This window comes from Emys orbicularis, chromosome 3, assembly GCF_028017835.1.
Source record: "Emys orbicularis isolate rEmyOrb1 chromosome 3, rEmyOrb1.hap1, whole genome shotgun sequence".
In the NCBI taxonomy this organism is placed as follows: domain Eukaryota; kingdom Metazoa; phylum Chordata; order Testudines; family Emydidae; genus Emys; species Emys orbicularis.
This window is the reverse complement of record NC_088685.1, coordinates 7,463,051-7,486,601: the sequence shown is the minus strand read 5'-3', so window position 1 is coordinate 7,486,601 and position 23,551 is coordinate 7,463,051. Positions and strand designations below refer to the sequence as shown.

The 23,551-nt window shown below is 46.6% G+C and overlaps 1 protein-coding gene across 1 annotated transcript in view; it reads left to right on the top strand.

Moving 5' to 3' along the window:
• The window catches only part of PNOC (prepronociceptin), a 35,461-nt gene extending 26,728 nt beyond the window's left edge, over positions 1-8,733 (top strand). The window contains exon 3 of the mRNA XM_065402185.1: positions 8,167-8,733. Coding sequence (XP_065258257.1) covers positions 8,167-8,733 — 567 coding nt within the window. The remainder of the gene's footprint in view (positions 1-8,166) is intronic.
• The last annotated feature ends 14,818 nt before the right edge of the window (positions 8,734-23,551 follow it).

The following is a 23,551-nucleotide window of genomic DNA, read 5'->3' as shown; positions in this document are numbered from 1 at the left end:
TTTTGGAGAGGATCTGGTTCTGTCCAGTCTCTCAGCTATACTTTTTGCTGGTGCAATAGTAGTGAGGACTGTCTCCTTAGCCCTAAAGGCCAAGAAGGTTGGTACATGGTTGCCCTAAAGAGACAGAGTTTAATATCAAGGATGACAGGTAGTTAGATCTTATGCCCGTTGAGTACCGATAGTTGTCCATGTTGGAAATATTTGCAGGCAAGATCAAGGAAAGTGAGACGTAGGCAAGAGCTCAGACTTCCTGCTGGCTCGTGATTCTGGGACACTGGGTGGTATCCAGTACAGTCTCACATTTTGTCTCAAGCCAGATGCAAGTTGAGCACCGAAGAAGAGCATTTTACATTATGACAGACTTGATTTGCCCTGCAAGGAGCTAAGTTTCTTGTTCCACTTGAGAGCGTGGCAGGATGGATATGAGTGATAGCTGGCATGCAGCCACTGGCAACAATGACCAGTAAAATGTAGGTGACTTGTGGCATTGGAAATAATTGCTTCAGGAGGGGAGATGACTGGTGGTGGGCCAGTGTGTGACACTGAGACAATAGCAGAGGATGACTTGAATCAGGGAGGCTCAGATACCACAGTGATAGGCACGGTAGACTTAGAAAGAAGATATGGTTTTGACAGCGAGAACTTTATACTGGACTGGGACATTTTCTAAGCATCAGCCAACTAATTCTCATCCAGTCTCATGGGCAGGTGAAGCCCCACACAACATTTTGAAAACTTAGGAGTAGTTTTTCAGTGTTGTGACCTAATTGGCTGGCTGGTTAAGACTTCTTAATGATGTCATAGCCAGCTTCAGATCCCCCAAAGTTATGGGAGTGACCTCAAGTCCTTCATCATCGTATCAACTTGCTGTCAGTGTGGGGCAGGAATTTGGGGTGAGGTGGAAAGGGCTGGGGAGAGAAACTCCGTGGAGCAGGTCTATCTGGCAAATGTAGATGAGCTATTCAGACTAGCTCACTCTGAGCCAGATCCACACCTGGTGTAAACCAATGGGGGCGCCATTCACAGCTAAGGATCTACCATTATGGCTCTGGGTGTTAGAAACTGGGAGTAGGGAAGTGGATCTGGCATTCATTGGGACAGTCCCAACCCTTATCTCCCACCCCCATTCCAACCCCTGGAAATGTCACTGTGTCAGCCCTAATCAGTAGGCACCTGTGTGCCCTGGAAGGCAGCACTAAGAACAAGTTAAGGAGAGACAGACAAGAGAACCCTGACAACGAGGGCCTCTCACTCCAATAGAGCTCCACTGAACCCTCCTGAGGAAGCCATGTGTAGCATGTAATGCTCCTAATGTGGACACAGATCAGTGCCTAAATGGTAAGTGGAAACCCATTTGCAAGTACGCTTGAGTGGCAACAAAGGAGTTTCATTATCTTTTATTGGAAATGAAGCATTACAAATTGCACCTGCTCTCATTCTGACAGAGAAGAGTCTGGGGGCAGCAGGGTGGGGGAAGGAGAGACAGATGTCATTCCCGTTCCCCGCACCCATCAGCTCAATCAATAGCATTCAGGGCCTCTATTTCTGCTCACTGGCTTGGAAGTGAAGCTGCGGCACAGTATGAGGAGGCACAGTTGATAGTGTCTTTTAGCTGATTTGCTAACCTGAGCGTTAGCATGATCTTTGTGGGGAAGTGATGCTCTACTTGCTGTCCTCAGTGTGTGTGCGGCATGCTCAGGTTTAAAGCAAATCCCCCTGCAAAAGCCCTAGACCTACAGCTTCAAAAGACACTGATCTCTGCCATTTGAGCTAAAGGAAATTAGCCATTAGCTCTAGAAAGACCTTTATATTCTTCCCAAGCTGCAGCTAGCCAATAGAGAGCAAGATGCACCAAAACTTGGACAGATTTTCAAAAGAATTCAGCACCCACAATTGGGGCCAGATTTTCCAGACAGCTCAGCTCCTGTCAGGCATCGAAATAATGGGCCAGAATTACTGAAGAGCCAAGTCTGTTAGATGTTGCACTCCTCTGAAAGTCTGACCCTAAGCATCACAATAGGAGCTCGGCGCTTTCAGTAATCTGGGCCATGGTTCCAAAGGGCATTTTTTGCCGGAGGACTGAGCCCCAGACTATCCCTCACAAAAACACTGTAAGCAAGCAAACTTATTAATGATCGATTTTCTTCAAACACAGCTAGTGCATGGGCTTGCAAGGAGAGGTGACTATAAAAAGTTTGAAGGGATAGTGTAGTAATAACCGGTCTGCACTAGAGGGAGACAAAGGAATGTTAGACAATTTCCCCCCCCCAAATCTAGGTATTTATTGACCAGTAAGACAGTTTGACTGATTTTCTTCAAAACTTTAGACTCATAGATTTTAAGGTCAGAAGGGACCATTATGATCATCTAGTCCGACCTCCTGCACAACGCAGGCCACAGAAACTCACCCACCCACTCCTGTAACAACCCCCTAACCTATGTCTGAGTTATTGAAGTCCTCAAATCGTAGCCCTTTGCAGAAACAGTCCTCCTTTGTTTCAGACTAAAAATGGCACTTTTTAGTTTAAAGGAATTTTCCAAACCAAAGCTGTAGGATGTTAAAAATAGGATTTTATAACAGAAGCTGGCTGCAACTAACTACTGTATGGACAGGCTGCCCCCTTTTCGTAATACCCATATAACAAGGGTGGGCCTTTACTGTGTTTGTAAAGCACTTTGGGTTCCCCAGAAGCAAGATGCTATAGAAATGCCCCAGACTAACACGGCTACCACTCTGAACATTGACAGAGTAAAACTACACCACCACATAGGAGTTACAGTGAAAGAGCTCCCTCAAGTGGCATAAAGTTCACCAACAGGTCTATACTTACCTCTGAAGAGAGCATTCACAACTCAGGAGAGATCTTACCAGGAGTGCTGAGAATAGCATTCCATACTCCCAGGGCCCTCTGTTTTAATGTAAGGTTTTCTCCCCATTATTAGATATACAGAAGAGATGGTCACAACCAAGACTCCAGGTCCAGACACCCCTGGACTTTGGGAAGACAGGCCCATGAGCTATATATTTAATAAACCTACAGGTTTCTAATATGGGTGTGGTTTGGCGGGGCACTGGCAGGCACAGAATTTGTCCCCCCAAACGCAGCCCCACTGGCCTGACTGCAGCTGCCCCTCCCAAATATAGAAGTCAAACTACACCTATGGTTTCTAAGGGTACGCCTCCTACGGTGCCCCAATCTGGAAAGGAGGTGTAGTCCCTGATTCCGGCCCCCTCGGTTACTCTCAGACCCTCTCCCTTCCCCTTAGGACCAATGGGCTCTGGGTCCAGGTGACGGGTGCCCCCACCTAAAGGCAGGCGTACACAGGGCTAATACCCCATGACCTCTTAGATAAAACTAACATAGCAAATCTAAACCACATCAAAAACAACAACAGTTTACACCCTGGAACAGGAAAGGGGGTCATTAAGGGAGGAGAAAGGAACAGGAGACAGAGCTAGGGATGGTGACTAAAAGCTGCAAGCAATATTACAAACACCAAGTGAAAACCCACTACGATACCAGTACATAAGAACATAAGAATGGCCCTACTGGGTCAGACCAAGGGTCCATCTAGCCCAGTATCCTGTCTTCCAACAGTGGCCAGTGCCAGGTGCCCCAGAGGGAAAGAACGGAACAGGTAATCATCAAGTGATCCATCCCCTGTCGCACATTCCCAGCTTCTGGCAAACAGAGGCTAGGGACACCATTCCTGCCCATCCTGGCTAATAGCCATTGGTGGACCTATCCTCCATGAATTTATCTAGTTCTTTTCTGAACCCTGTTATGGTCTTAGCCTTCACAACATCCTCTGGCAAGGAGTTCCACAGGTTGACTGTGCGTTGTGTGAAGAAATACTTCCTTTTATTTGTTTTAAACCTGCTGCCTATTAATTTCATTTGGTGACCCCTAGTTCTTCTGTTATGAGAAGCAGTAAACAACACTTTCTTATCTACTTTCTCTACACCAGTCATAATTTTATAGACCTCAATCATATCTCCCCTTAGCCATCTCTTTTCCAAGCTGAAAAGTCCCAGTCTTATTAATCTCTCCTCATACGGAAGCCGTTCCATACCCCTAATAATTTTTGTTGCCCTTTTCTGAACCTTTTCCAATTCCAAGATATCTTTTTTGAGATGGGGCGACCACATCTGCACACAGTATTCAAGATATGGGCTTTAAATAGAGGCAACATCATATGTTTTGTCCTATTATCTATCCTTTTCTTGATTATTCCCAGCAGTATTAGGAGAGAACTCCCACCCCTCCCCAAGGGCCACCCCCAGCCTGATCAAGAGAGCTGTTTGAGGGGCAGGTAGGTATCACTGTCTGAGCTGCAGGCAGCTTCCGCATGCAGCTGGTTGATGTCCCAGTCGAATCAAGCCCTGGCTGACTCCTGGCTTCCAGAGCAGAGAGTGGCCTATGGGCTCTCTGAGGTAGCCTCAGGCCCTCTGACTGGGACAGTCAGAAAACGGCTCCCTCTCCATGCGGCGGTGGAGGTTAAGAATCACCCCCACCTTCTCCTCTAGGTCTCTCTTGCTCTGGTCATCCAGTCCCTTGGACAGTACCTCCCAGAGGAAACCCAGGTTGCCAATCACACTTCTGGTGTGTCCTCTCTCCAGCCAGGTAGATAGTCTCTGTGCGGCCCTGCTCCCTGTGCGAGCTACATCTCTGGAACCCCTAAACTGGCAGGCTCTACACACATTGTTTAGTTTAATCCGATCTGTTGGTGCAACCAGTGTGTCATTTTGGCCCAGCCTGCGTCATACAAACAACTCTGGAGAGGACCAAATCGGTTTCTGTCTGAAGATAACAAAAAAATACTATTTTCCCCTGGACCAGTTTTCCCCGTTGGCTGGTTTTAGTCATCAACACGAGGCTTGCTAACCATGACTAACAGCAAAAGCTGTGGCCACATGACCCGTCGTTTGATCCGCATCCTAGCCTGGGGAGAACTAGGTCTGATAAAAGGAGGAAGGATGCGGATGATGCCTGGATTAAGGACAGAGCCGTAATAAGCAGAGGGAGAGTGGAACAGAAGCACAAACTTCAAAGGGAAACGTGAATCATTTTCACCGATGAGTGCATATTGTTTTTTTAAAGCAGTTGCTGTCTGCTTCCCCAATAGTCACACAGAGGTTCCACAGATAAGTCCTTGCGAAAGCGGGGGTGAAGTGAACAGTCTTGAGGATCAGTTTGGATAATTAATACATTATGCATTTCTAGAAGGCATTGCATTTCTGTGGCTCTTTTCAACCCAGGGGAATCCATAGTGCTTTACAAGCATTAACTGCCCCCAGATAGGCAAGTATGATCATTCTGAGCTGATGGGCAAACGGAGACATGGCAAAGTGACTTGCCCAAGGTCACACAGTGAGACACTGTCTGAGAACCCATAAGTTCAGATGCTTACTTGACCTATTGGAATCTCTCAAATCTCCTAAATTTGGGGTGGAAGCCTCTCAGGGTCAGACTTGTAAAAATAACCAACAATGTTAGGTCAGACATCCCACATGTGTATTTCAGCATCTTTCGTAGTGGGGATGCTAGAACCAGAGACCGGAAGGTTTTTAAACAAATGAAAGCTAAGGGGGAGGGAGCAGTTCCAACGCTCAGAAAAGGATCAGTTCAGGTTTGAGTTCGTTCTGATTTTGGGTGGACTAGTCACCCAATGAAAGTCAATGGAGTTACTCTGGCTTTGTACCAGCATAACTGAGAAGAAAATCTAGCTCTGTGTCTACGTACAGTGTCTAAAGGGATGCCTGCTGGGCTGTAAAAGGTGCCCAGATACTATTACGATGGGGGCAGTATGATAATTCCCACATCAGGTTTGAATGTTGTCTGTGAATCCTCTGCACAGACAGTTCAGTGCTGCCAAGCAGCCAAAGCAGAGAAAGGAAGGAAAAACCTGAAGGGTGTTAACTATACAATTGCCAAACATGCTTCAGTGACAGGATTACAGGGCTGGCTAGATAGCCCCCTTGTGAGCACAACTGCTTTCCCCTCAGATTTTTAGCCAGTTACACAAGGCTAATTAAATGCCATTCTGCAGGTCAGAGGGGCTGTTGTGCAGTTTTATAACCTCAGTATTACACAGCTGCAGGCATTTTACAGGCTGCTGTAATCTGACAGTTGAGATGAGCACGAATGGGATCTAGCCCCCTCAGCACAACCTTCTATAGCTGTGGCTGATGGGAACGTATTTTACCAGGAGGATGAAACAAAAGATTTGTTTCAAAATGTCCTCCAGCAGAAGGGTGCATTTAACGCACATACTCTGTATTTTAAATGCTGCTGTTATGAACTGGATTAAACCTTGTGATGGGTGAAATTAAAACCTCATTGAAACTGATGTGCGAATTCACCCTTCACTTAAAACAGCTGTGAAGCATTTTGGGTGTGGCCCCTTAACTAAAGCCTAAGGCCTTGGCTACACTCGGGAATTCACAGCGCTGTCGCGGCAGCACGGCCGCAGCAGCGCTGTGAAGCGCGAGTGTAGTCGCGCCGCCAGCGCTGCGAGAGCTCTCTCGCAGCGCTGTAAGGACTCCACCTCTCCGAGGGGAGTAGCTTGCAGCACTGCGAGTGAGCGTGCAGCGCTGCAGGCTCTGATCACACTGCCGCTTTACAGCGCTGCACTTGCTGCGCTCGGGGGGGGGGGGGGGGCGTTTTCACACCCCTGAGCTGTGAAGCATTTTGGGTGTGGCCCCTTAACTAAAGCCTAAGGCCTTGGCTACACTTGGGAATTCACAGCGCTGTCGCGGCAGCACGGCCGCAGCAGCGCTGTGAAGCGCGAGTGTAGTCGCGCCGCCAGCGCTGCGAGAGCTCTCTCGCAGCGCTGTAAGGACTCCACCTCTCCGAGGGGAGTAGCTTGCAGCACTGCGAGTGAGCGTGCAGCGCTGCAGGCTCTGATCACACTGCCGCTTTACAGCGCTGCACTTGCTGCGCTCGGGGGGGGGGGGGGCGTTTTCACACCCCTGAGCACAGCAAGTTGCAGCGCTGTACAGCGCCAGTGTAGCCAAGGCCTAAGAGAGCCCACCCAGGAGTTCGTTGACGGAGTGCGAGGAAGGGTTTTGCTGAGTATTGGTTGGGGGGGGTGGGGGGGGATGTTCATGTGTAGGCAGAACACACAGAAACTGAGAACAGACAGAACAAAGAAAGAAAGCCCAGCAGTAGTCGGTGAGCATAGTGTAACCATGGAAAAAGCTAGAGTGCGCACAGCTCCTTTTTTTCGTGGTTCCTACTGCGTTTGGGGAAGCAGGACCTTGTACATTCCTTGTAAATAAACAAGATTGCATCAAAGCTAAATACCAGACTCCATCAATTTCTACTTCCAGCTAGAACATCCCCATGACCTAGGGTGACTAGACAGCAAGTGTGAAAGACGGGGGCTGGGGGATAACAGGTGCCTATACAAGACAAACCCCCAAATATCAGGACTGTCCCTATAAAATCGGGATATCTGGTCACCCTATTATGGCCCCAAAATGTAACTAGTTGATCAGGTCAAAAAAAGAAGCAATACTATGTCATGGGCCTCCCCAGCTAGGACAAAGTCGTGCCATTTCTCTGATGTGCAGAACTCCATGCATACCAAAGATAGCTCTGCCTGCAGGACAGGGAATTAGCATAATTACTTGCTTCAATTAATCCTTATTCTGTACGGCCCTTTTCAAACATTTTGGGATTATTGGTTCCCTAGCACTTTAGGCCGAATCCGGGAAAGACTCTGTGCTGCCTTTGCCAGTTCTATACAATGGTCTACAGCTATTAATTGTTGACTAACAAACAGCCAGGTTGGGAAACCATGCAACACTAACAGACCCTGGTTAGCGGCAGGCAGGATCGAACCCGGGACCTCTGGAGCTAAATGCATGAGCTTCTACCGCATGAGCTAAAAGCCATATGGCTATTAGCTAAGGCTGTAGAGCAGACTCATTAATCTCTCTCTCTTTCTCTAAGTGGTCTCAGGGCCACTAGATAGGACAGAACACCACACCCAGAAGGTTACACAAGCTCACATTGATGAGCAATTGTCACTGAGGGCTTAAGTAGGGCTTGAAGCAGAGCACAGACCTTGCACTAGTGTTCTGCAGGAGGTTACTTCCACTCGCTGGAGAAAAGGCTCAATGGCCGATTGAAAGCCTCCTTGCTTTGTTCCTCTCTGCAGGTCTGCATCATGGAGTGCGAAGGGAAGGCCTTTTCGAGTACCACCTGGGAGCTTTGCACCAAAGTGGCTGGGAAGTCATCCATACAGGTGAGCGCTGACAGCCTGGAAGAAGATTCCTACCAGCCCTTAGAGATGGACGATAGTGGCCTGTTCAGAGGCAGCCGGAAGCACTTCGATGACCTCACCAGAGTGGTGGATCTTAGCAAAGTGGAAGGTGAGAAGAGAGTTTCCAAGGTGAGCAGCCTCATCCGCCAGCGGGAGGTGGACGAGGGTGTCAGCAATGGGAGTGAGACCCCGCTGGGTGACTTCCAAGAGCAGCCCAAGGATATTTCCAAGCGGCTCGGTGGCTTCCTCAAAGGAAAGTACAGTTACAGGCAGGTGCTGGAGCCCACCGTGCAGGGGGTGCAGAAGCGGTACGGGGGCTTCATCGGGGTCAGGAAGTCGGCCCGGAAGTGGAACAACCAGAAGAGGTTTAGCGAGTTCTTGAAGCAGTACCTGGGCATGTCACCGCGCTCCAGCGAGTACGATAGCTTAACCAATGACCTGAATGAACAGAACGAGATCTAACCGGAAACTCTGTTTCATGTCACTGACACATAGTGAATCGGTTTAAGTCTGCCATGGCCAAAGAAGTCAACCCCTTCCCTGATCCCAAAGAGCCTGTGTTAGGAATGGTTCACCAGACACAACCGGATTCATTGCTGCTCAGAGTCAAGGGGGGAAAGCCGCGTGGTGGTTGTTTCTGAATATCCAATGTATTTATTAATTCTTCTATATTTTCATGGCACTTTTGAAGGCAAATACAAGACAACTGTCCCTGCCCTGAGCTTACAGTCTAGGTTTACTAGAGAGAGAGAGAGAGAAAATGAATCAGTCAGGTTTCTCTTTTCACATTCAAAATGGATTTCCAAGTGTTTTGGTCCCTTAGGATATGTCTACACTGCAATTAGACACTCGTGGCTGGCCTGTGCCAGCTGACTCAGGCTCGTGGGGCTCGGGCTAAGGAGTTGTTTAATTGCATGGGCTCGGGCTGCAGCTTGAGTGCTGGGACCCTCTCACCTTGCAGGGTCCTAAAGCCCAAGTTGAACACCTACACTGCAATTAAACTGCCCATTAGCCTGAGCCCCACGAGCCTGACTCAGTTGGCACAGGCCAGCAGCCGGTTTTTAATTGCAGCGTAGATGTACCCTAAGTCTCATAGGGCTACATGAGCAACTCAAACCTCCACTAACTACAGAATCCACAAACCTATGGGGCCTGTGACCCATTACCACCAAGGTAGTCCCCCTCCAGAGCAACCAAGGGAAATCCCATGGCCATCCCACTCTACCTGGGACCAGCATGCCCTGGGGGATACAATTTCTAGCCCAACAAGATGGAGTTGTTAAAATCAGTCATGTCACTCTTTCCTTCTTCAACTTGGGCTTTTGCTTTTTAAAATGTAGCCCTTCCAAACCTAACCCCCATGCTGCTCTCCCTGCTCCACATGGGGATCTTTGTTTATTTTAAATAAATTTTCTTCGGGTTAAATGAGCTGGATTGACATCCCTGGAGGCTAATCAACTACAAAACAAGTATGCCATGGGCCAGCAGGAGTGCAAGTCTGATGGCCACCATACCACGAACTGAATCAGGGACCTCCTGACCGTGAAAGCATGAGCTGCTACAGCTTGAACTAAAGAGCCAGGCTCTGTAGCTCTGGCTGCGATACTCTGTCTGCAGCCCAGGCATAAACAGGGACCTGTAATATACATTCCCCAGTGGTTACAGAAACTTCACTACACACTGCCCACCACCATGCCTGAGCCCTGCCCTGGGGGCAGAGAGGGGAGTTGATTCCCAATGCCCATTCATTCCTTGAGCTCTCTTCTGAGACTTAACCCACGCCAGAAAGCTCCAGGTACACTCCAACTGTAACCTTGGCAGAGGACAGGGTTAGAACATGGTCATCCCATAGCCCAGTTTCAACATGGATAAAGCTGTAGTGTAGATGGGACCTATTTGTGTCCCCACACCAGGTTAACACCTTGGACTGATCAAGGGTTTATCCCCGTGACAGGGATACGGTTACTACAATTTTTATCTGTGTTGTAACCACAGCCCCCCAAGTAGACCCCTCTGTTCCATCAGGAAGCCAGAGAAAACCTTTCCTCTCTGCATGAGTTCACACCGCTCCTGCCCACTGCCCTCCTTCCTCAATCAAGCTGGCAACCACCCTTAGTCTGTGACTTTATCCAGACGCTGCAGTGTCACTTCTTACGAGATGAACCCCCAGGCTCGCAGCTGGAGAGGAAAGAGAACTCTGACACCAGAATCAGTTTTGTGGGCTAGGAGGATTATTCTGGGGTCAGAGGATTGATTGTGTACCTGCACCACCTGGAGGAGAGTTAGGGCATATCTACACAACAGCTGCACGGTTACAGCGCAGGGTTTCAAAGTAAAAAGGGGGCCTCTTCAGAGCTGGAGGTGAAAGAGCCATGGTAGGACAGAGGGAGGGAACTGTACACGATTAGAGAGTCCAAAATACTCCGTTCTCATAAAACAAACGAGCGCTCACAGACACACCTGGAACAGGAGAGCCACTAGCTGGCAGCCTCAGCAGAGACCAAGGGGTGATTGGGCCATGGGAAATGAGCTCTACCACTAGATTCCCAATGCCCATTCCCAATCTACCACTCCAGGACAGAATCGAGGCACTTTGGGAGTGGGTAATATATGATCAAAGAGAGTGGACATTGCCATTGCCTGTACTGCCCCTGCTCTGTGGTTAAAGAGGACTACAGTCTCCAGGACTGCTGATCCAGCACCAAATTCATTGCCCTTTTAAAAAAAATTAACGAAGAAGCTTAATGGCCCCCTTCACTGTGTGTAACTACAGATTCATTCGTAAGAACATTGCTTCAGTTTGTCCTTAGAAAAATCCTTTGGATTAAATATTTCATGTACATCTGTAAAGCATCCAACTCATTCTGGTGGATCCCAAAGCACTTCAGAAATCACTTTACCCACTACTGCAATGCAGCCACTGTGGCGGGGCATGAAAGCTGCGTAACATTACAGTTTAACAGCACAATAACTGTTAAAGACAGGATGTAAAGAAGGGTGCATCCATCTGCAACTGGATTGTGAATGTATTAGAGCAAAGGACTATGGGTAGTACAACAGGTGGAGGAACCACATTTTACAAAAGAGTTAACATCTGATTGGTCACTGAAAATCCCAAATTAGATTTGGGGGTCTGGAATTTCAACAGAAATTTATTTTTCATTCCCCTGTAAAAAAAAAAACAACCCAAGCTATTTTATAATAGCAAGAGGCCATTCCAAGTGGTGGTACTATGTAAGGATATTTAAAATGATACTCCTGTTATGGCCTCTGTGTCTCTAATACCTGCTGGTTCTATTTTCAGCTCCATTACTGACTTACTGCGAGACCACGGGCAATGGCTTCCCCTCTTTGTGCCTCAGTTTCCCCCTCTGTATAATGGGGGTAATGATCATACTTACCCTCTTACTATTCTGGAGAGTGCACTGAGTTCATCAGAGAACAAGTGCTATCACAATGCAAAGCTCTGTCATCTCCCTGTCTGAGTATTGGCAGGCGAGGTCCTGAGTCGTCGTCCTTCTTCTGAGCGTATGCGCAACATGCCTCAGGCGGCACGTGACCAGGATTCATCACCGAATTTGGTCCGCTGGTTGGATCATGAGCTTCCCTGGCTTGGGCCAGGTACTGACGGAGAGTGCGATGAGAATGCTGATCCACGCCTCCCCCCACGAGTCCTTTACCCAACTGGTCATGAATTGCCAAGAAATGTCTGGCTAGAAGATCAATATTGCTATTAGAAACTACGGAAATAATGTTAAATAATGCCTTACTGCATGAGTGGACCCACATATGGACTAAATTGCTACTCTGTATGAATAAGGGCATCAGAATTTGATCCTACTGTAACTATTTTAATGCATTGCACTTCTCTAGCATCTTCCCCCAGGGGCCACAAAACACTTAACACATTTTGATCGCATTAAGCCTCACATCACTCTTGGATTGTTATAGCTCATTTTACAGATAGGGAAACCAAGGCACAGGGAAGTCACATGACTTGACCAAGGTGATCCAGTCAGCCCAGAGGAGTGCTGGGAACAGAACCCAGATATCCCAACTCCTAGTCCCCTTCTTTAGTTACCAAGTACTTCTCCTTCCATCCCAGTTAAGAGTTGAACTGTTTACTGCCATGAACACAGGGATCCATTTACAGTTCAATTCCAGTAAGGTATACAAGGGTTGTCAGAGTCAGCACCAGCCGGTCAGTTAAAGGCTGGTACAGGAAGCAGCAGGAAAACAAGGTTTCCTGGTCAGCATTCCTCAAGGTTTTATAATCACTCCGGGGTTGACTTCTTTGCTCAGCGTTACAGCGGTGTCTGTGTTTTCATTATGTCTCTTTCCCATGGCATGTATCTTGTCCTAGCTGCTGTCTCAGTGCTGTCACATTAGAGGGTGTATTTTTGTAACTCCCAGGATGACAAACGGAGCCGTGCCTGCCGCTCGGCCCTATTCTGCCTAACTCGCAGACGAAAGCATGACCAATAAACAACGAGCCTGGGTCTTACCTGCGTCACTGCCGTTACTGTTTGTAAAAAGAACCAGTTCTTTTTAATTGTTTCATACAAATATTTCTCCATTAAACTTGTACATAGCAAAAAATGATTAATAAATTAGTTTACTATTTCTACTGTATCATTGTGATCGACACAATCACTGGGTCTGGCTTCCTGAGCACCCCACCCACAAACCTCCATATAATATCACCTCCGCTGCTAAGGCCCCACATGGACAATATAACCCCAAACTGTTCAAAAATCACCAATCAGACCTCAACATAATGATGAGATTAGTTTAAAAATCATGAAATGTTTTAATAAAATAAAGCATTTGGGGTTATTTGCCTCAGCGCCTTTAGAGTGCACTTGGGTTCAGGTTTTGAAGCTTTTCTCTACTGCCACAAGGGTAGAAGTTTTTTTTTTTAAATGAAGGCTGAGAGTCTCACATCATCATGTGACTCCAGGTCTGGGGGCATTACGAAAAATATTGCTAGACTCATCACAAATGTGAGAGTTGCCAACCCTGCATGGAGGAAAGCTGGCTTCCTTTAGATATGGAAGGAGGAAGAGACCAGGACCATGGGTCAGTTCCTTCCCACTCTAGTCTCGCTTCTGGGGAACCTACTTGTGGACCCCACTCTGATCCTGCCTCTGGATGAGGGTCAGAGGATTGTAAGGCAATGAGCATCACCTCCCACTAGTGTCACACCCACAAGGAGAGACAGGGCCAAGTCTTCACAGAACTGTGGAATTCCAAGAATTCATTTGTGCCCCATGCCATGCCTGCATCCACCTCTCCTGGACACAGGGGCCTCCCCCCAGTGTAGACCAGGACTCAGTCTAGATCCTATTGTTCACATCTCAGACCAGTCTGTATCCTTACTGGAAACCAGGCCAAGTCTGATGGATATGATTACTGAATGGCTGTCTCACCCTAGGTTAGGGAGGAGATACCTGTGTAATGACCCCTCTATTGGTTTGTACCCTTCATTCTATTTGCATGCTAAGGGAGGACCTTCAGCACCACAACACAGACCTCTAACCCTTGAGGTACAGGATTAACTTGATTAGATGGTAGCGGCAGTCCGCTATTTCCCTTCAGCCCAGGACACTACATACACTTTGCCAGTGTGTTTCGTCTGTACTACCCACTGCCCACCTTATGCCTGCCCTGTGGCTAAATAGGGGGCTTCCCTCTTCCAATGCCATCAACTCAATGCCTTTAGTCAGCTTCAAATTCACCGGAGGAGACATTTTAAACCAACTCCCACCATGCAAACTGTTTGGGTGGGACAATAATGCAACTAATTTGCAGCCAGCTAGGACTTCACAGCAGCAACTGTGCTGCAGGCCATGGCTACTCAGATAGCAAAGATAGAGCTACACAAGCACTAGAAATATCTTACCCAGACAGGTGGATCTCCACTCCCACTCCATGCTGAGCGCTTGCTCTCTCTCTCTCTCTCACACACACTTTATTCTTTTGGGCCCAGAGAGGATACACACTTGGCTCCTGAGAAATCTCTCTGCTGTGAAAGGCAGGCAGCGCAAAACAAAATTAAAGTAATGATTAAAAAAGTAGTTGATGCCATCAGGACTCATCTGCAGTGTGTATTAGAAATTGCCTCCTCCAGGCTGAGTATTGGGATAATAATAAGGAACAGAACCAATTGTGCGACTGATTCTCATCCTGCCTGAGCATTCCCTGAACTCATGGTAAATTTTCTTTCACTAGTTACTGGAAATTTTTAACCTTCCTAAGGATACCGATATCCACTCTGCCCCCCTCCCAGCCATGGACATTCATGTTTGAACGTAAAGCTTGGATTAGATACAGAGGTTTCTCAGGAATTTAACCATCTAGGTCATTGTGAATATCACCTTTAACATTAGAGCAGTGATACTCAGACTGAGGCTCGGGAGCCGCAAGTGGCTCTTTAATGTCTTCTGTAGCTCTTTGCAGCACGATATTAAAATACTGTGTGATTTCGTTATTAACCAATCAGGAGGCTTTTACTAGGTTATTAATCAACATTAGTTGATAAAATAATAATACTTGGTGTAGTGAGGCAGAGTGGCCTCCCTCCCCACTTGAGAGCGAGGGATCACTACGCTCCCCCTGGTGGGCAGAGCCAAACCTGCCCCACTCTCCTCGCCGGAAGTACCCGGGCGGGCCAGGAAGTATAAAGGGAGGACGCTGCAGCTCAGTTGAGCGGAAGCCAGGGAAGGAGATGGACGCCTCCACTTTGCTGTGGCACTTTGGAGCTGAATCTGTGCTCTGCAGCACCCTGCCCACAGTGGAGACTGACCCTGAAGAGGAGTTGCCGGGACTGCCAGCAGCTGTGTGCCCAGAGGACCTGCGGATTACAGAGATATCAAACCCCGGGGAGGTAGGCAGTAGCTCAGGGGCAGCCGATGACTGTCCGGCTAAGATGCTGACTGACTCTAGGGCAGCGTGTTCCGGCTGACCCAATGGCAGACCACTCCACCACTGTTAGGGCCCTGGGCTGAGATGCGATGGAGTTGGGCAGGCCCACGTCCCCCTACCCCCTGCCACCCCACCCCTAGGGTGCCAGACTCCCCAGCCTAGGCCAGAAGGGGAAATACAGGTACAGTTGCCCTGAACCATAACATGTATCAACTTTTCGTTGTTTTACTCATACAAGAAGAGGCAGCCCAGCAAGGGTACCCACTCTTAGGCTCCCAGCTCTTGCCTCTCTTGGGTGGAGTAGAGACACGTCCCTCTCCCTTCTGTCCCGGGTATTTCCAGGCTGCACAGTTCCCCACCTTCACTGTCTTTCCCAGTGCAGACAGGGTGCCCAAGCACACCTGCTGGCTCTCTCTTCAGGGATGGTTAACAGGGGTAATTGCTACAGTTATCAGTACCACACAGTTCTTTCTCTGCAAGCCTATTGTATTCTTCAGGTAAGAAGCATTAGAGAGAAAACATATTAAAAATGATAAAAGAACCTAAGCACATGCTAATATCAGGGGGTAGCTGTGTTAGTCTGTATCCACAAAAACAACGAGGAGTCCAGTGGCACCTTAAAGACTAACAGATTTATTTGGACATAAGCTTTCATGGGTAAAAAACCCACTTTCATAGATTCATAGATTCTAGGACTGGAAGGGACCTCGAGAGGTCATCGAGTCCAGTCCCCTGCCCGCATGGCAGGACCAAATACTGTCTAGACCATCCCTGATAGACATTTATCTAACCTACTCTTAAATATCTCCAGAGATGGAGATTCCACAACCTCCCTAGGCAATTTATTCCAGTGTTTAACCACCCTGACAGTTAGGAACTTTTTCCTAATGTCCAACCTAGACCTCCCTTGCTGCAGTTTAAGCCCATTGCTTCTTGTTCTATCCTCAGAGGCTAAGGTGAACAAGTTTTCTCCCTCCTCCTTATGACACCGTTTTAGATACCTGAAAACTGCTATCATGTCCCCTCTCAGTCTTCTCTTTTCCAAACTAAACAAACCCAATTCTTTCAGCCTTCCTTCATAGGTCATGTTCTCAAGACCTTTAATCATTCTTGTTGCTCTTCTCTGGACCCTTTCCAATTTCTCCACATCTTTCTTGAAATGCGGTGCCCAGAACTGGACACAATACTCCAGCTGAGGCCTAACCAGAGCAGAGTAGAGCGGAAGAATGACTTCTCGTGTCTTGCTCACAACACACCTGTTAATACATCCCAGAATCATGTTTGCTTTTTTTGCAACAGCATCACACTGTTGACTCATATTTAGCTTGTGGTCCACTAGAACCCCTAGATCCCTTTCTGCCGTACTCCTTCCTAGACAGTCTCTTCCCATTCTGTATGTGTGAAACTGATTTTTTCTTCCTAAGTGGAGCACTTTGCATTTGTCTTTGTTAAACTTCATCCTGTTTAACTCAGACCATTTCTCCAATTTGTCCAGATCATTTTGAATTATGACCCTGTCCTCCAAAGCAGTTGCAATCCCTCCCAGTTTGGTATCATCCGCAAACTTAATAAGCGTACTTTCTATGCCAATATCTAAGTCGTTAATGAAGATATTGAACAGAGCCGGTCCCAAAACAGACCCCTGCGGAACCCCACTCGTTATGCCTTTCCAGCAGGATTGGGAACCATTAATAACAACTCTCTGAGTACGGTTATCCAGCCAGTTATGCACCCACCTTATAGTAGCCCCATCTAAATTGTATTTGCCTAGTTTGTCGATAAGAATATAATGCGAGACCGTATCAAATGCCTTACTAAAGTCTAGGTATACCACATCCACAGCTTCTCCCTTATCCACAAGACTCGTTATCCTATCAAAGAAAGCTATCAGATTGGTTTGACATGATTTGTTCTTTACAAATGCATGCTGGCTGTTCCCTATCACCTTACCACCTTCCAAGTGTTTGCAGATGATTTCCTTAATTACTTGCTCCATTATCTTCCCTGGCACAGAAGTTAAACTAACTGGTCTGTAGTTTCCTGGGTTGTTTTTATTTCCCTTTTTATAGATGGGCACTATATTTGCCCTTTTCCAGTCTTCTGGAATCTCTCCCGTCTCCCATGATTTTCCAAAGATAATAGCTAGAGGCTCAGATACCTCCTCTATTAGCTCCTTGAGTATTCTAGGATGCATTTCATCAGGCCCTGGTGACTTGCAGGCATCTAACTTTTCTAAGTGATTTTTAACTTGTTCTTTTTTTATTTTATCTGCTAAACCTACCCCCTTCCCATTAGCATTCACTATGTTAGGCATTCCTTCAGACTTCTCGGTGAAGACCGAAACAAAGAAGTCATTAAGCATCTCTGCCATTTCCAAGTTTCCTGTTACTGTTTCTCCCTCTTCACTAAGCAGTGGGCCTACCCTGTCTTTGGTCTTCCTCTTGCTTCTAATGTATTGATAAAAAGTCTTCTTGTTCCCCTTTATTCCCGTAGCTAGTTTGAGCTCATTTTGTGCCTTTGCCTTTCTAATCTTGCCCCTGCATTCCTGTGTTGTTCTTCTTCAGATACATGCTAATAAGCTCACCAGAATTAACCCCAACCCTAACAGATTCTGGGAGGAGAAATCCTTCACCCGACTCTAGGGGTTTCTTTGTAGTTACCAGTTTGTCGGTACAGTTGCCCTGAACCATAACATGTATCAATTTTTCATTGTTTTACTCATACAAGAAGAGGTAGTGGTACAACAAACAGAGGTAGAGTTATTATCTGCTGTCCATTCCCCGTAGGATTAGGCAAGGAGTGGGTGGGCGCATGCAGAGCAGTTTGTTGAGGTCTCTCATATCCTCCTGGGAGATCTCAATGAAACTTTCATGGAGATACTCTGTAGTCCTCTCCTGAAGGATTCTAGGGATGGCAGCCTTATTTCTTCCTTCACAGTAGGATGCATTCCCACACCACTCTTTACAGAGTTCGGCTGGCACCATTGCAGTAAACAGGCTAGCGGCATACGGGCCCAACTGGCTTTTGGATCCCAGCAGCAGCTGTGTTCTCTGTGCCTTTGTCACCCTCAGGAGTGAGATATCGGCTAAAATCACTGCCGCCTGTGGAAATTAGAGCCAATTTTAAATGCCATTGCCCTATGCTTGTACCCATGGATATAGGGACCAAATTGTTTCATGCAACTGAAAATGTTAATGTCATTCTCCTTCCCCCCATCCCAGTCCCTCATGGGCGATACTCATCATAACTGGGGCTGGAAAGTAGTGCTGTGCAGAGGCACTCCAGGCAAAAGTGTCAATAAGACATGCCTTATTAAAAATGTTAATGGGAACGAAGGAAAAGAGTTTTGAAACGTATCTTTCACTTTCCATTGTGACGGTAAAGACAATACATTTGTCTGTTTTATCTATAGCTGCTGCCATTGTGGCCTTGAGGGGAAATCTTCCCCACACCCACAGAATGCCTGACCCTGATGCAGAGAAGAAATAAGAGGATTAGGGAGAATATGTGCAGCAAGATGCTGCAAGCCAGTTCTGCATCGAACTGTGAACAAAAGGCCTGTCAGGCCAACATGGCAGACAGCATGGAGAGAGATAGTGAGGCCAGGAGAAAATGGAGAAAGAGCCAAGAATCAATAAGAACATAAGAATGGCCCTACGGGGTCAGACCAAGGGTCCATCTAGCCCAGTATTCTGTCTTCCAACAGTGGCCAGTGCCAGGTGCCCCAGAGGGAAAGAACGGAACAGATAATCAAGTGATCCATCCCCTGTCACTCATTCCCAGCTTCTGGCAAACAGAGGCTAAGGACATCATCTCTGCCCATCCTGACTAATAGCCATTGATGGACCTATCCTCCATGAATTTATCTAGTTCTGTTTGGAACCCTGTTATGGTCTTGGCCTTCACAACATCCTCTGGCAAGGAGTTCCACAGGTTGACTGTGCGTTGTGTGAAGAAATACTTCCTTTTATTTGTTTTAAACCTGCTGCCTATTAATTTCATTTGGTGACCCCTAGATCTTGTGTTATGAGAAGTAGTAAACAACACTTCCTTATCTACTTTCTCTACACCAGTCATGATTTTATAGACCTCAATCATATCTCCCCTTAGCTGTCTCTTTTCCAAGCTGAAAAGTCCCAATTTTATTAATCTCTCCTCATACTGAAGCCGTTCCATACCCCTAATCATTTTTGTTGCCCTTTTCTGAACCTTTTTCAAATTCCAATATATCTTTTTTGAGATGGGGCGACCAGATCTGTACACAGTATTCAAAATGTGGGTGTACCATGGATTTATATAGAGGCAACATGATATTTTCTGTCCTATTTTCTATCCCTTTCTTAATGATTCCCAGCATTCTGTTCGCTTTTTTGACTGCCGCTGCACATTGAGTGGGCTGTTTTCAGAGAACTACCCACAAGGACTCCAAGATCTCTTTCTTGAGTGGTAACAGCTAATTTAGACCCCATCATTTTATATGTATAGTTGGGATTATGCTTTCCAATGTGCATTACTTTGCATTTATCAACATTAAATTTTATCCAGATCAGGAAAAAGAGAGGGAGATGCACCAGGACACAATGGGGATTCTCAGGCAGCAAACACAAATACTGCAGACTCTAGGTTGACCTACAGGTCCAACAATCATGGACTCACCACCCTTTGCAATTCCTGGAGAACTCCACGATGGCAGCTCCCTACACCCCTCCAACAATCCAGCTGGCACCATGGGTCACATCCCTACCACTGCATGCTCGGGGACAGTAAGAACAACCACAGCTCCACTTACACTGATCTATGAGAGGCATGGTTGGTGTATGTGTAGCCAAGCTCAGGGCCGGCTCCAGGCACCAGCCGAGCAAGCTGGTGCTTGGGGCGGCAGATTCTATGGGGCGGCATTCCGCCCAATCCTAGGGCGGCACGGCCGCTTTTTTTGTTTGTTTGTTTGCCGATCCGGCCGCCCTGTAGGGTGCAGCGGCGCGGAGGAGGGGAGCACCCTGCTGGGAGCGGGCTGCGCACTCAGTCTGCCCCAGCCGGTGCCAGGTCTGTAGCAAGCCTGGCAGGGCAGCCCGTGTCCTTCCCTCCCCGCCGACCGGAGTGGCACGGAGCCCTCCCGGCAGGCGGCATGGTGGTCGGGGGCCGCGTGGCGAGCGCCCCGCTGAAGCCCTGGCTGCCCCCCTTCTCTCTCTTCCCCCGCTCCCTCCCCCTCCCCCCGCTAGCCTCCTGCACCCTGGCTCCAGCCGCCCCGCAGGTTTTTTGTTTTTTTTCCTGCTTTGCCGCTCCGGCCACGCCGCAAGTTTTTTTGTTTGTTTGTTTTTTGCTTTGCCGCTCCGGCCGCCCCGATTTTTTATTTTTTTTTGCTTGGGGCGGCCAAAAAGCCAGAGCCGGCCCTAGCCAAACTGGATTGCATTTCTACACTGTAATGGACAGAGCTGTTTTCTGCCTTTCTATATTTAAAGTTCCATTTGGTTAGTTGCCGTTTGACGTTTGCATTGTCTTGTCCTCTTGTGCATTTTTTCCACTGCTTTTGTCAGTCAATAAAATTCCATTTTTAAAAAATATATCTTCATTAGCTCACTGCACATACTGCAGAATGCATAGTAGGACTCAAAGCACCCAGTACTTTAAGTACTTTAAGTATGCAGCACCACAGTCCTCATACATTCCAGAAACCACCCATTCATGTGTAATGTACAGCAAGCACTGCTTAACTCATTGTTTCAGTGAAAGTGTGTCACAGTGAAAGTGTGTCAGTTATAACTGCACAACAAAACAGGATAATTCCTAGGTTCATTATAAGACACAGGGTTATACACATAAACATACACCAAGCACTACAACATTCCTAACAAACCGTTAGGGCCAGAGCACAGTCAGACACAGCACATTACTGTAGCTGATTGTTAAAATGCTCTTTTAAAGTCTCCCCTAAGCTCTGGTAATGACCCTTGTATCTGTCTGTACAAACTCAGTAGACAGCCACTCCACCTCCATCCCAGCAGCAACTTTTCCCACTTTGCCTCTCATATATTATGCCTCACAAAACAGGCATCTATAATCATTGGGATATTTTTCACACTTAGATCCAATCTAGTGAGTAAACAACATCAGTGACCCTTCAATCTACCAAAAGCACATTCAGCTTTCTGCAGCTAGTTGAATATATATATATAGAGAGAGAGAGAGACCTATCGCATAGAACTGGAAGGGACCCTGAAAGGTCATTGAATCCAGCCCCCTGCCTTCACTAGCAGGATCAAGTACTGATTTTTTTGCCCCAGATCCCTAAGTGGCCCCCTCAAGGATTGAACTCCCAACCCTGGGTTTAGCAGGCCAATGCTCAAAGCACTGCTGGTCCACCCTGATTCCAAGCCCCCACCAGCTCGCTGTAACGGGCTGTTCTTCGTGCAAGCGGTGGACAAAGCAGGCGGCTGCCAAACAACCGTTATAAGGGAGTGTTGTGCAACTTTAAATTAGCATGTTCTCTACTTGATCAGCAACATAACAACGAAACAACGTTAACCAGGACGACTTTAAGTGAGGAGTTACTGTACCCAGCTTGCCTTAGCGCTGTGTAGGTATCAATGCCCTTAAATAAAATAAGAGCCTGCTATTGTTCCTCAACCATCCATAACACCAATAGAGTATCTTATAATGGAAGACCTGACAAATTTTGTGAGAACAGTGCCAGACAAATTCACAACAAAATGATTAAAAGTAATAGTATACCTTGCCCAGGAAAACAATACAATAGAAATACTGAAATCAAGATGCTTTGATACAGACATGGTATTCCTATTCGGATAGGATAGTCAAGAAGAATATACACAGAGGATAACAACTGAATTACATCCCTCTTCCACCTTTAGCTTTCCTTGCTTTCTATTCTCCTGAGATTATCTCAGTGAGATACTTCCCCGACCAGGAAACATTCTGCTTTCTCCTCCCCCTAAAGAAGTTAATATGAATGGTATAGCATATTAACGTTGTCTTTAAATAATTGGGGGAGGGGGATGCTATAACTGTATATGGTCAATATACAATATGTTGCTTAGTATTGGGAATTCTGTAATAAGATATGTACTTAGGTGTGTCAAGACAATGTAAATGACCCAAATGTTCCTTTGATAATCCTCCTGGGGCTTCCTATCGGAAAGGGTCACACAAAAGGAAATGAAGACTTAATCTCTCATCGGCTATTGGTAGCTTCTCACTGGAAAAAGAAAAATAGCCAAACCATGGAGGATGGTTAAAAAATATATAGGAGGTTGTGGTTATGGAAAAATTCACACACCAATTACGTACTCAGCAAAATAGACAGAGGACAGATAGATACTAAGATATTTGATTACCTTTTATTCAGTACTCAAAGTACATTCACCTGCAAAAATAACCAGCACACCTGTCCAATTATTTTTAATATTAACATTTGATAGACATACCTTGTCTGTTAAGTGTATATAAAGATTTCACTCAATTTAATAAAATCACTAGAAACATAGGTGTTGTAATGATGCTCACTCTGTAATATGGTAGCACCCTGTTAAATAGAAAGATCCAGTGACTATATTCCTGTATCATGTCTCCAAAAGATAACTGTTGTAATGGATTGTTTTGTTTCTGATAATTGCATGGCAAGGATTTGTAAACTTGTTAAAAACTTCCCAAATAAATCGTTTTTAAAAATTAAATAAATGAACTCTCCCTCCCCTCCAAAGAAAAATCTAAAACACTATTTTCATTTTCAATCATATAGCAGCTGGGTAGTTTTGTGGCTTTCTTTATCATCAGACACATACAAGGTTTTTACAAAACCCCATTGCCTTCAGCATGCTATCATTCTCCACTCTTCTTTAAGGGGCCTGAGCCTGCAGAAGAGGGCAGGAGGGGGTCAGAACAGAAGTCAGACACTCTGGAAAGGCTTTATTCGGCCACAGGATGAACACAGATAGCCTCCGATGACATCATAATGTAGGCATCATGTCTATGGTTACAGGGAGCTAGCATCAAGCCTGTTTCCCAGCTGGCTTAGGGTGTGTTTCTGAGGACACCATCCAGACATTATTCACCTACCAAATGTAGGACAGGGTGCTTGGAAAAAAGACTGTCTTGCCAATAGGGAGGGAATCCTAAAGAAGGGATTTCCAGAGAAGGTCTCTGAGAATCAGCTTGTACCTGTAGCCTCCAGGTAAGTGACGCACTTATAATCCTCAGCATTACATCAAAAGACTCAGCTCTGCTTATCTTCTCCACCCCATCCCATTGTATTAACCATATTCCATGTTTGTTGTAACATGATAATTTTGCCTACAGTAACAAAGGCATCAGAGTTCTCCCTGATCAAATTGTCCCACAT